Raw genomic sequence first — 13,196 nt, 5'->3', positions numbered from 1 at the left:
TTTCTTGTAAACCATTAACATTTGTATAAGGCAAGTTGGGTTATTTTGTCTTCTTTTAACACGTACTACGTCAGGGTAAAATATCTGCACAACCTTCAAAGTCACGCTGTATAATACAGGTGGTCCCGATATAACCTGCCAAACAAATTATGGGTAATTAGAAGGATCTAACAAGTCCAAAAAACCCCTTTTCATTAGGTCCAAAATAATGGGGATAAATTAACCCCTATCCACACCCATTCGACGCTGCTGACCACAAAAATATTGTTTTTGATATCTATTGAGTATCTTTTATGTAAATCGAAACAGTGTTTTTTTTAATAAGAAAAACAAATAACTGCAATGATAATGCATCGAATCCAAATTATCTAAAAAAAAGTACAGAAAGCCTGTACGCGTACCTATGTATTTTTTTTATTCGAAATTTTACCCGATTCCTATTGAGCTTATCGTAGTTTCATCTGAAGTACGTGAAGATAACACTGATTTTAAGATGCCAGAAGCAAATTTATTTATAAGCGGTAATTCATTTAGACCAACTGTCAAGACTGATAAAAAAGCAAAATACTTACAAGACAATATCCAATAGCGCTATTATATTTTACCGATTAGAAGTTAAAAATAGTTATCTGTCTAAAAATCAGTAGTTGTTTACTTCTGAATTTGGTATAAAACCCAGGCTCGTTCGTGTTGGAGTCAGTTACAGTGTTTGCATCCGAGGTAAGTTAACTCTCCAATCATCACCACGAAGAACTATTTCAGTTTGAATTTCTTTCCAGATGAAATTCATCGTGATCCTAGCCACCTGCCTGGGGCTCAGCTTCGCTGCCCCACAACCTTTCAGTCTTGTCGATGACATCGACGACTTCCTCAACTTGATCGATCTTGACAAAATCGATGCCCTCCTCAAGGACAACTTGCAAGACAACGGCGACATCATCGAAATCGCTACTTACATGAAGGGAGACGAATGGGCCGGATTGGTCGCTTACGTGAAAGAACATCCAGGCTGGATCAAATTGAAGGACTGGTTGGTCAGCAAAGACATTCCCGTCGACGACATCATCAGCGAAGTCCACGACTACATCCAGAACGCCGAACTCGGAACTGCCTCTGGTGACAGAGACGTCAACACCTTCCTCACCGATTTGGAGGCGCTCATCCCCGTCGACGACCTCCTCTCTCTGGCTGTTACCAAACTGATCACCAGCCCCGACTTCCAAGATCTATTCAACAGAGTCAAATCTGAAGACACCCACGGACTGGTCGACGATGTCCTCTCATTGGATGAAGTGAAGGCTGACATTGCCCGTCTCACCGAGATGGGCGTCGACGTCCAAGGCATCCTCGAGACCGTCTATGGCCTTCTGGAGTGGGGGGCACCACCAAAAGGCGTCAAGAAATCTGGCAGGAGCTTGCTCGACGATTTGCTTGATTTCCTCGCCCTCATCCCTATTGAAGACGTCGAGGCTATTGTCACTGACCACCTCCAAACTGACGGTGCTTTCGTCGCTGTTGTCGTCTACCTCCAAGGCCCCGAATGGGCGGAACTCGTCGACACCGTCGGATCCAAACCCGCCGTCCAGGAATTCATCCAATATCTTAACGACGCTGGTCTCCCTGTTGATGGCATCCTCGCCTGGATCGACGATCTCATCAAAAACGCCGTCCCCGGAACCGACCCCGATGAGGAGGGAAGTCTCAGACCAATCCTCGACGAAATCGAAGGAATCCTCCCCCTCGCGGACATGCTCGCTTTGTTGAACGACAAACTCCAGAACAGTCCCGATTTCCAAAACTTCTACGTCGAAATTTCCAGCGAAGAAGCTCACACTTTGGTCGAAGAAGTCCGCGCACTCGATGAAGTCCAACGTCTTGCCCAACGCCTGATGGACATGGGAGTCAAGGTCGAGGAAACTTTGGCCGTCGTCTACGAATTCTTGGGCTGGGGTGAACCAAAGAAATTCTAATCTACACTATTTGGTTTGTAAATAGTATGTGCTTATAAATATGTTCTTTATTTCCATTTGAACGCTGTTAATTTTCAGTTTGTGACCAAATATAGGTAATTTGTGATATCTACTTTCGTTGTTTCAATTAGTAACAAGGAATCAGCATTAAGTATTCCGAATTTGTTCATATTAAACTTGTCTTCATACCTCCAAATATCTTACGAGTTGTCGCTGCAAGTCTATGGGTATTGTAAAAAAACAAACAAGTTATGTAATCACTTTCTCATTGTGAACATACAGCAGACATCTTCTGCGGCTATGAAATTTGAGCATCGAACAAGCCATTGCGAAACACTAAATGAAACTCCTTTTAAGAACCTCTTTGTGAATCGACAGACATCACAGCTTATTGCGTTGTACGTGGTAACAAAAACCCACTTTACATGTTGCCTTTTTCTGTTTCTGAACATGAAGCTATCTACTTTTGACAATTTGTCAACTGGGTGTTATTGTCACCAGCGATCTTTCCTAAACGGACAAGAAATAAATGTAACTCGATCCTTTTTTTCTTTAAATCAGACGTTTGCCAACGCAAACTTCTATCCTTCAATGGGACATTTTGTGCTTAGAATCGGTCCAATTTGGATCAACCAGAATTTCTTTTATCAAAGTCAAACTCTGATCACGAAAGGCTTGCACTGATGAATCTCTGCTTTCTTTCTGGCAGTGAAAAACGTAAATGAGGTGATCTAATACCTCGTTTAGGAAAAACTCTTACGTTTAATGAGAAAAGATTTTTTTTTAATATCTATTAAAAGTATAATACATATTTTTTTATGTAAATCAAAGATTTACATAAAGCGCAGTGTTTTTATTAATAAGAAAAACAAATAACTGCAATGATAATGCATCGAATCCAAATTATCTAAAAAATACAGAAAGCCAGTAGGTAAGCGTTTCACTCGCATTTTTTTATTCGAAATTTTACCAGATTTCTATTGAGCTTATCGTAGTTTCATCTGAAGTACTGATTTAAAATGCCAGATGCTAATTTATTTATAAACGGTAATTCATTTAGACCAACTGTCAAAATTGATAAAGACGCAAAATACTTACAAGACAATATCCAATATCGCTATTATATTTTCTCGATTAAAAGTTAAAAATAGTTATCTGTCCAAAAATCACTAGTTGTTTACTTCTGAATTTGGTATATAATCCCGGCGCGTTCCAGTTGGAATCAGTTACAGTATTTGCATCCAAGGTAAGTTAACTCTTCAAGCATCACCATGAAGAGCTAGTTCAGTTTGAATTTATTTCCAGATGAAATTCATCGTGATCCTAGCCACCTGCCTGGGGCTCAGCTTCGCTGGCCCCCAGCCCTTCAGTCTTGTCGACGACATCGACGACTTTCTCAACCTGATCGATCTCGACCAAATCGATGCCCTCCTCAAGGACAACTTGCAAGACAACGGCGACATCATAGAAATCGCTACTTACATGAAGGGCGACGAATGGGCCGGATTGGTCGCTTACGTGAGAGACCATCCAGGCTGGATCAAACTGAAGGACTGGTTGATCAGCAAAGACATTGCCGTCGACGACATCATCAGCGAAGTCCACGACTACATCCAGAACGCCGAACTCGGAACTGCCTCTGGTGACAGAGACGTCAACACCTTCCTCACCGACTTGGAGGCGCTCATCCCCGTCGACGACCTCCTCTCTCTGGCTGTTACCAAACTGATCAGCAGCCCCGACTTCCAGGATCTGTTCAACAGAGTGAAATCTGAAGACACCCACAAACTGGTCGACGATGTCCTCTCTTTGGATGAAGTGAAGGCTGACATTGCTCGTCTCACCGAGATGGGTGTCGACGTCCAAGGCATCCTCGAGACCGTCTATGGCCTTCTGGAGTGGGGGGCACCACCAAAAGACGTCAAGAAATCCGGCAGAACTTTGGATGACGATTTGCAAGAATTCATCGACCTCCTTCCTCTTGAAGACATCGAGACTATTGTCAATGACCATCTCCAAACTGACGCCGCTTTTTTTGCTGCTGTTCTCTATCTCCGATGGACAGAACTCGTAGACACAATCAGTGCCAAACCCGCCGTCCAAAAATTAATCCAATATCTCAACGACGCTGGTCTCCCTGTTGATGACATCCTCGCCTGGATCGACAATCTCATGAAAGATAGCGTTTGCGGATGTCTCACTGAGGCAGCAAGTCTCAGACCCCTCCTCGACGAAGTCGAAGCAATCCTCCCCCGCGACGACTTGCTCAGATTGGTGATCGACAAATTCCAGAACAGTCCCGATTTCCAAGCACTGTACGTCGAAGTTTCCAGCGAAGAAGCTCACATTTTAGTCGATGAAGTCCGCGCACTCGATGAAGTCCAACGTCTTGCCCAACGCCTGGTGGACATGGGAGTCATGGTCGAGGAAGCTTTGGCCGTCGTCTATGAATTTTTGGGCTGGGGTCAACCAAAGAAGTTCTAATCTACACCATTTGTTTTGTAAATGGTATGTGCTTATAAATATGTTCTTTATTTCCATTTGAACGCTGTTAATTTTCCGTTTCTGATCAAATACAATTTTTGATATCTACTCTCGTTGTTTCCATTAAGACCAATAAATCAGCATTAGGTATTCCAAATTTGATCACAAGTGACATCTTCATATTAAACTTGTCCTTATACCTCCAAATATCTTACGAGTTATCGCTGCAACTCTATTGGTATTGTAAAAGTAACAAACACGATATGTAATCACTAATCACATTCTCATTGTGAGCATATAGCAGATATCTTCTGCTGATATGAAATCTGACGAGCAGGCCACTGCGAAACACTAAATGAACTCCTTTCAAGAACCCCCTGGTGAATAGAAACACATCACACATCAGAGCTCATCGCGTGGTACGTGATAACAAAAACCCACTTTCCATGTTGTCTTTTTCTCTTATGATGAACATGAAGCTATCTAACTACTTTTGACAATTTGTCAACTATCACCAGCGATCTTACCTAAACGGACGATGTCTTGCGCGTCACCAAGAAATCTAACTCGATGCTTTTTTTTCTTTAAACCAAACGTTCGCCAATGCAAACTTCTATCCTTCAATGGGACATTTTGCGCTTAGAATCGGTACAATCTAGACCAACCAGAATTTCTTTTATCAAAGTCAATATCTGATCACGAAAGGCTTGCACTGACGAATCTCTGCTTTCTTTCTGGCAGTGCGAAACGTAAACGAGGTGATCTAATACCTCGTTTAGGGAAAAACTCACAAAACCATTCGGTGCACTACTGCAAACCGTAAGATCTTGCCACAGCATCGTCCTCCACTTAGTTGTTAAACCTGATTTGTCCCCAAACCATAAATTCTGTGTTCGAACAAAAAAAATTTTTTTTTCGTTTCAGTAGTGCTTTTCCCTAATTCGTCCAATGTGGATTCATACACGAATTGCAGTCTATTCCGACTAAAATATTACTTTTCCGACGACCACTATGAAAAATGCGTAAATTCGCACAAATAACTATTATTGAAAGTTGGCTATTGCATACAAATAGCGAACCCGTGTGCAATGAAACTGGTTAGCCAATCAGATACCTTCTAGCCTGTGCGCAATGAAATGATTGCACACAGTTGTAGTAACCATGGCCACCAATGTATGTTTTGTCCGCAGCTCTGTCGAATAATATTTGAAGTTTGAAGGAATACCGAATATTAGCGTTTTTTTTTTTGTGGTCGTCGGAAAAGTATCGTGTATACCACGTGTTGAAAATTCGATTTCAATTTCAACTCTTGATATACAATATACTATTTCTTATTGGTTAAATTTCAAATACTTACCTATGTGAAAAACTAACAGTCTGCTAAATAAGAACTAACGTTGATTCAACAGGTTTCACGCTGTTCTTACATTTAACGAGAAAATATTTTTTTGACATCTATTGAAAGTATCTTACAAATAAAAAAAAGAGTGTCTGCTTAAGACCGCACGACAGAAGTGAAAACTTCTATGATGCTTGTTACTGATTTTAAGTAATAATAATATGTAGTATTGCGGGCAAAAAAAGTGGGACATCAATGTCATTGTCTTGACTTTTAGTGAGAAATAACCCTTATCTGATTCTAATTGATTGACGTTGTCATTAAGTATTGTAAGTTGTAGGGAATGATTGTAAGTAATCAGTATAATTGTTATTTATGCAACGAGGGTTTGTGTAAATTGGGTTTTTCTAATTGCCCGAGAAGCCAGATTGAAATACGAGCGCAGCGAGGATTTTAAGGCCTCGAGGGCAATTAGAAAAGCCCAATTTGCACAGAAACGAGTTGCATACAAACTGTTATTGTTTGAAACGACGCCCCAAAGCTTCCGAATCTATTTAAAATGATTTCGCATTTGCTTTTGACAGTTTTGACAAATTTTTCGAGAAATGTCACTTTGAATGTGTTGTCTAGGGCAACGGTTGGTTATCTGCTGTTTTTTGCTTTAGAGCAGTTAGCAGGCAGTTTACAAAGGAGAAAAATGAGAATTTATGACAGTTGAAAGCAAAAAATAAATTTTTAAACTGTCAGCTGGAATAGTGTCAAAAAAAAATGACAATAAATCTTGAACTACATCGAATTTTTCAAAACTGACAGAAATTTGATGTCCCACTTTTTTTGCCCGCAATAGTACCTACTTACCTATTCTATCTATAAAAAATATATCATTATGGATGAGGGATGATAATACTTGGAGGAATAAGGAGCAAGGCATAAATAATTCATATTATTTAAATCCAATGGTGTTTTTAAATAAACATCAAAAATCTGTATTTTTCAATAGAAACTATGTACAAATACGAGTACGTCCGCTTTTAGAGGTACCATCGTGATCATAAAAACCGACTACACTAGAAATTTGGCTATGTAAATTTGAATGAATGTCATTGTGACAATTGAAAAATTCCGAAATAAACAGATTTTCAAAAAAAAAAATCTGTAAACACGAATACATGATGGTGGTACTATTGCGATCAAAAAATTTTGGACACTAATGTCATCGTACTGTCTTACATTCTAAAACGACCCTTATGTATTAATAACCTCAATTTTGATTGTGTCAATTTTGAAAATGTGAATGTCAAATTTACCGAGAAAATTTTAAAAAAGTTGTAAAAATCAGACAAATGGAATAGAACGAGCTTTTAATTAATAAAAAATATAAAAGAAATACCCAAATGTACTCGCATATTTAAAAAATTATATTTTAAACCGGTGTCAAATTGACAACAATTTCATCTTTCATGTGACAGTTTCAATAAAGCATGATTTAGAGTAATTTTTTTAATGTGACAGAAGTTTGATGTCCAAAATTTTATGATCGTAATAGTACCATTAGAAACATTGCTGCCGAACTGAATGTTACCACTAGCACTGTGTTTCGGGCGGGTTTATTTTCAAGGATTTGAAAATTTTAAATATTGAAGTTGACAAACTTTGACAAATCTCAGTACGTTCACTCAGTGGCGTCCCAAGTTAACTGTAGTAGTTTTTTATGATCACGATGGTAGAGGTCTTCCATTATGTCGTGAACCAAACCTGCGCGAGGGCGGAGTCAGCTAGGAATAAAGTGAATTCTAAAAACATCATCCTTCAAACATTCTCTAAAATGAAATATCATAATTATTGTAATTTGATAAAGACCGATTTGTTCAAATTAAAGCCAAAAACACAACGAAAACGCAAGGAAACACAACACCAGCACTACTCGAAAGCCAGACTGAGAATGAAAATATTTGTTTAATGTTTTTGGGTCACCAAGTATCTAACGCAGCGAACAAATTTGGCCGTTCTGCGCTGGTTCACGAGATAATGGAAGACTTCTACACTCGGGCAACATTTGTGAGGTTAGGTTCGGATGTTTTAGTTTTATTTTCTTGACAATGATATTGAACACAACACAAGTTTTCATAGCAATACTCCGTATTATGATAATTTGTCCATTTTCCTCTTCACATTTTGCAATTGATAAATTGTTGAAGCCATATAATTGAGAATTACGTACCTATTAAATCCTACATTCATCTGTAAACTTACAATATTTGTCGTGTCTTTATCGTTTATATTATACAGTGCCTTTTTTTTAACGCTGGCCATAGGGATTTACATGCTAAAAAGTTTAGGGTCTGTTAATGAGCTTTTTAGTAGGAATTTTTAAGTGCAAGTTAGTAGGATATTAGATTAGTATTTTATAAATCAATTTCAGTTCGGCCCATCGTACAAAACAAAATAATCACGGAGTTAGAGCAAAAATAAGTTTATTAAATTTACTACGTGGCTTGCCAAGTAGGCTGACGTAATGTAAACTCAACAAGCGTCAAACAGTAATAATTTTCAATGGACACCTTTTCAAATAAAAAAATGATTGAATGGGATAGACTTTGAAAAATGTGCAGTTTTATTTCATAAACATAAAACATAGGAAATCATAATTACATCAAAATAAATAAAATTCTACTTCAACAATTTTAAACTACTTTAATTATTTTTGAATTTTCATTTCATAAATTGTTCAAACTGTCTTCCATAGGCTGTAAGACACTAAACTAACCAAGACGATCATAAAAATTTTGTCGAACATTTTGTAACTCTGACGATTATAAAACCTTCTGGGCAAGAAATAATGTAATTAATAAGTTAAAAAAAGTAAAAGTAGTTTTTTTTTAATTAATTCCGTAATTATTTTATTCTGTAACTAGCTGACCCGGTGAACTTCGTATCACCTACAATCGCTGTTCGTTAGTCTCGTTAAAACTCAAAAACGGCTTCACCGATTTGAATATTTTTTTTGTAACATTTTGATTAGCCATAATCAATCCCAATCAACCTTCCAACTTCAATTCATTGAGATCAATAGTACTGGCTATATCTTATACGGTTTGAATTTCGTTCGGTTATTAAATGAAACCTGTTTACAATTCCAATGAATTTGATGTCTTTTATGTACATGAAATATAAATACAATTGGTACCACTGTGATCTAAACGCATTTTTCCGGTTGTCAGCTTTGACAGAGTTGACAGGCGAATTGATGTTTACGTGGTATCATTCTTTCCAAATTAGAAGGAAGAGTGGTTGATCCGGAGGGTAACCCAATATTATAACATCGCGAAGAGCTGATCCGACAGACGTTGTCTTGTCCAAATTTCAATACCTGAATTTGTTTGTGATCGTTTTTTGTAGTATTCTACACTGCTGAAATGCTGGAAATGTATGATGTGCCTGGAATGTGATGCGGTTTTGTTCCAGAATTTAAGTCACAATTTAATTAAGTCAGAATTTCATGTCCAAACAAATGATTTATTTTCTTCCATTAAATTTGAAATCACAATGAATCCCAAGCAGTCTTGTTGGGTGATTCAAAATGATTGTGAATAAGTAATGCAACTATGTACGAAAATTTATGTGGCCGCTGTGTGATTTTTTTTAATTCCATTACACATTGATTTGACAACTTTCAAAATTGCGCTACTATGAACTGTCAAAGAAATGTCAACTCTATCCTACCCACGAGGTTGCCACATACATTTTCGTACATAGTTGCCAGATTTATCCACAATTATTTTGAATCACCCAATATTTACATTTCGATTTCGATTGCAAGATCGATGTTTAAATAAACAATCCGATTGGTTTGATTCCCAATTTCACAATCAGCTGTCAAATGACATTTGTGCATGTAGGCAAATAAATTGGAATAGAAATAAAACAACTACTACATTTGTTGGACAGATCGCGAAACAACACAAAAGTAAAAGCAAATGTAATTTTGTTTTAATTTACTGGATTGCGTTTTTTCAGATTTTTCTTCAAATCTTCCAGATTTTTTTTCAATTAAAAAAAAAGCATCAAGCAAATTATAATTTTTGAAATTTGTCCGAATTTTCCGATTTTCTTTTATAATTGTCCCGAATTTTTTTTCCGAAAACTTATCCAAAACCCTAACAAACAAAACCAAAAAAGAATTACACATAGCCATCGTTCGAATCCTGAGTTATGGTCTTGAGTTCATACAAAAAAGCACTTTCAGTTTTCCCCGAATTATTTTAATTTATGTAGTTTTTCCAGATTTTTCTTCAAATCTTCCAATTTTTTTTCTATTGAAAACATTCAATTGAGTTATTTCCATCCAGAGGCATATCGAACAAAAAAAAAAAAGAATTAATGAAATATGTCGTTCCTATCGTCAGTTATGATCGAGAAATTATAATTTTTGCAGTTTGCTCGAATTTTTCGACTTTTCTTTGTAATTGTCCCGATTTTTTTTTCCTGAAAACTTTTTCACGACTATAACGAACAAAACAAAAAAAAAAAAAATATGCATATCCATCACAAAAAAGCACTTTCTATTTTTCCCGAATTTTCCAATTTTCCGGGCAACTTTTCCACTTTTTCTTTACATAAAAACCTCATACGGATTATTACGAACATTAAAAAAAAAAATTTGCCAAATCGTTCCAACCGTTCCCACAGAAAAAAGCACTTTCAGTTTTTCCCGAATTTCCAATTTTCCGGGCAACTTTTCCGATTTTTTTTTCTCTGCACTGAAGTCAGCCAGGTCACAACACAACGTACAATGAATATTTAAAATTGACAAGTGACGCACGACTCCCGAGATTTTTGCTTGCAGCGAACATGACAGGCTGCCAGCTTCGGACATGATGCATGAAACTAATTCACTGCCCAGTAATTAAATGTACATATGTGGTGCGCCTAAAGAAGTTTTCACTAAAAAACCTTTATGTAAATCGAAGATGTACATAAAGCTCAGTGTTTTTATTAATAAGAAAAACAAATAACTGCAATGTTAATGCATCGAATCCAAATTATCTAAAAAAGTACAGAAAGCCTGTACGCGTTAATAAGCAAGTACCTACTCGTATTTTTTTATTTGAAATTTTACCATTCTTATTGAGCTTATCGTAGTTTCTTCTGAAGTACGTGGAGATAACACTGGTTTTAAGATGCCAGATGCTAATTTATTTATAAGCGGTAATCCATTTAGACCAACTGTCAAGACTGATAAAAAAGCAAAATACTTACAAGACAATATCCAATATCGCTATTATATTTTCCCGATTAGAAGTTAAAAATAGTTATCTGTCTAAAAATCAGTAGTTGTTTACTTCTAAATTTGGTATAAAACTCAGGCTCGTTCGTGTTGGAGTCAGTTACAGTGTTTGCATCCGAGGTAAGTTAACTCTCCAAGCATCACGACGAAGAATTATTTCAGTTTGAATTTCTTTCCAGATGAAATTCATCGTGATCCTAGCCACCTGCCTGGGGCTCAGCTTCGCTGCCCCACAACCTTTCAGTCTTGTCGATGACATCGACGACTTCCTCAACTTGATCGATCTTGACAAAATCGATGCCCTCCTCAAGGACAACTTGCAAGACAACGGCGACATCATCGAAATCGCTACTTACATGAAGGGAGACGAATGGGCCGGATTGGTCGCTTACGTGAAAGAACATCCAGGCTGGATCAAATTGAAGGACTGGTTGGTCAGCAAAGACATTCCCGTCGACGACATCATCAGCGAAGTCCACGACTACATCCAGAACGCCGAACTCGGAACTGCCTCTGGTGACAGAGACGTCAACACCTTCCTCACCGACTTGGAGGCGCTCATCCCCGTCGACGACCTCCTCTCTCTGGCTGTTACCAAACTGATCACCAGCCCCGACTTCCAAGATCTATTCAACAGAGTGAAATCTGAAGACACCCACGGACTGGTCGACGATGTCCTCTCATTGGATGAAGTGAAGGCTGACATTGCCCGTCTCACCGAGATGGGCGTCGACGTCCAAGGCATCCTCGAGACCGTCTATGGCCTTCTGGAGTGGGGGGCACCACCAAAAGGCGTCAAGAAATCTGGCAGGAGCTTGCTCGACGATTTGCTTGATTTCCTCGCCCTCATCCCTATTGAAGACGTCGAGGCTATTGTCACTGACCATCTCCAAACTGACGGTGCTTTCGTCGCTGTTGTCGTCTACCTCCAAGGCCCCGAATGGGCGGAACTCGTCGACACCGTCGGATCCAAACCCGCCGTCCAGGAATTCATCCAATATCTCAACGACGCTGGTCTCCCTGTTGATGGCATCCTCGCCTGGATCGACGATCTCATCAAAAACGCCGTCCCCGGAACCGACCCCGATGAGGAGGGAAGTCTCAGACCAATCCTCGACGAAATCGAAGGAATCCTCCCCCTCGCGGACATGCTCGCTTTGTTGAACGACAAACTCCAGAACAGTCCCGATTTCCAAAACTTCTACGTCGAAATTTCGAGCGAAGAAGCTCACACTTTGGTCGAAGAAGTCCGCGCACTCGATGAAGTCCAACGTCTTGCCCAGCGCCTGATGGACATGGGAGTCAAGGTCGAGGAAACTTTGGCCGTCGTCTACGAATTCTTGGGCTGGGGTGAACCAAAGAAATTCTAATCTACACTATTTGGTTTGTAAATAGTATGTGCTTATAAATATGTTCTTTATTTCCATTTGAACGCTGTTAATTTTCCGTTTGTGACCAAATATAGGTAATTTGTGATATCTACTTTCGTTGTTCCTATTAGTAAAAAGGAATCAGCATTAAGTATTCCGAATTTGTTCATATTAAACTTGTCTTCATACCTCCAAATATCTTACGAGTTGTCGCTGCAAGTCTATGGGTATTGTAAAAAAACAAACAAGTTATGTAATCACTTTCTCATTGTGAACATACAGCAGACATCTTCTGCGGCTATGAAATTTGAGCATCGAACAAGACATTGCGAAACACTAAATGAAACTCCTTTTAAGAACCTCTTTGTGAATCGATAGACATCACAGCTTATTGCGTTGTACGTGGTAACAAAAACCCACTTTACATGTTGCCTTTTTCTGTTTCTGAACATGAAGCTATCTACTTTTGACAATTTGTCAACTGGGTGTTATTGTCACCAGCGATCTTTCCTAAACGGACAAGAAATAAATGTAACTCGATCCTTTTTTTCTTTAAATCAGACGTTTGCCAACGCAAACTTCTATCCTTCAATGGGACATTTTGCGCTTAGAATCGGTCCAATTTAGATCAACCAGAATTTCTTTTATCAAAGTCAAACTCTGATCACGAAAGGCTTGCACTGATGAATCTCTGCTTTCTTTCTGGCAGTGAAAAACGTAAATGAGGTGATCTAATACCTCGTTTA

The 13,196-nt window shown here is 38.5% G+C and overlaps 2 protein-coding genes across 2 annotated transcripts; both read left to right on the top strand.

The window, feature by feature from the left end:
* Nucleotides 1–568: 568 nt before the first annotated feature.
* On the top strand, nucleotides 569–2,082 carry LOC138124288 (uncharacterized). Its single transcript, XM_069039278.1, has 2 exons — nucleotides 569–720; nucleotides 780–2,082. Exon 2 carries the CDS (start codon nucleotides 780–782, stop codon nucleotides 1,968–1,970), a length of 1,191 nt encoding a protein of 396 aa, XP_068895379.1. The 5' UTR covers nucleotides 569–720; the 3' UTR covers nucleotides 1,971–2,082.
* Nucleotides 2,083–3,275: 1,193 nt separating this feature from the next.
* LOC138124322 (uncharacterized) lies at nucleotides 3,276–12,562 on the top strand. Its single transcript, XM_069039347.1, has 3 exons — nucleotides 3,276–4,447; nucleotides 5,645–5,648; nucleotides 11,881–12,562. Exons 1-3 carry the CDS (start codon nucleotides 3,276–3,278, stop codon nucleotides 12,448–12,450), a joined length of 1,746 nt encoding a protein of 581 aa, XP_068895448.1. The 3' UTR covers nucleotides 12,451–12,562.
* The last annotated feature ends 634 nt before the right edge of the window (nucleotides 12,563–13,196 follow it).

The sequence above is a fragment of the Tenebrio molitor genome, chromosome 1 (genome assembly GCF_963966145.1).
Source record: "Tenebrio molitor chromosome 1, icTenMoli1.1, whole genome shotgun sequence".
Lineage (NCBI taxonomy): Eukaryota > Metazoa > Arthropoda > Insecta > Coleoptera > Tenebrionidae > Tenebrio > Tenebrio molitor.
The sequence above is the reverse complement of the archived record's forward strand: the minus strand, read 5'-3'. Positions and strand labels throughout refer to the sequence as shown.

Bases quoted from the DNA above. Each gene is read 5' to 3' on its own strand.
- LOC138124288 (XM_069039278.1), top strand. From the start codon at position 780: ATGAAATTCATCGTGATCCTAGCCACCTGCCTGGGGCTCAGCTTCGCT.
- LOC138124322 (XM_069039347.1), top strand. From the start codon at position 3,276: ATGAAATTCATCGTGATCCTAGCCACCTGCCTGGGGCTCAGCTTCGCT.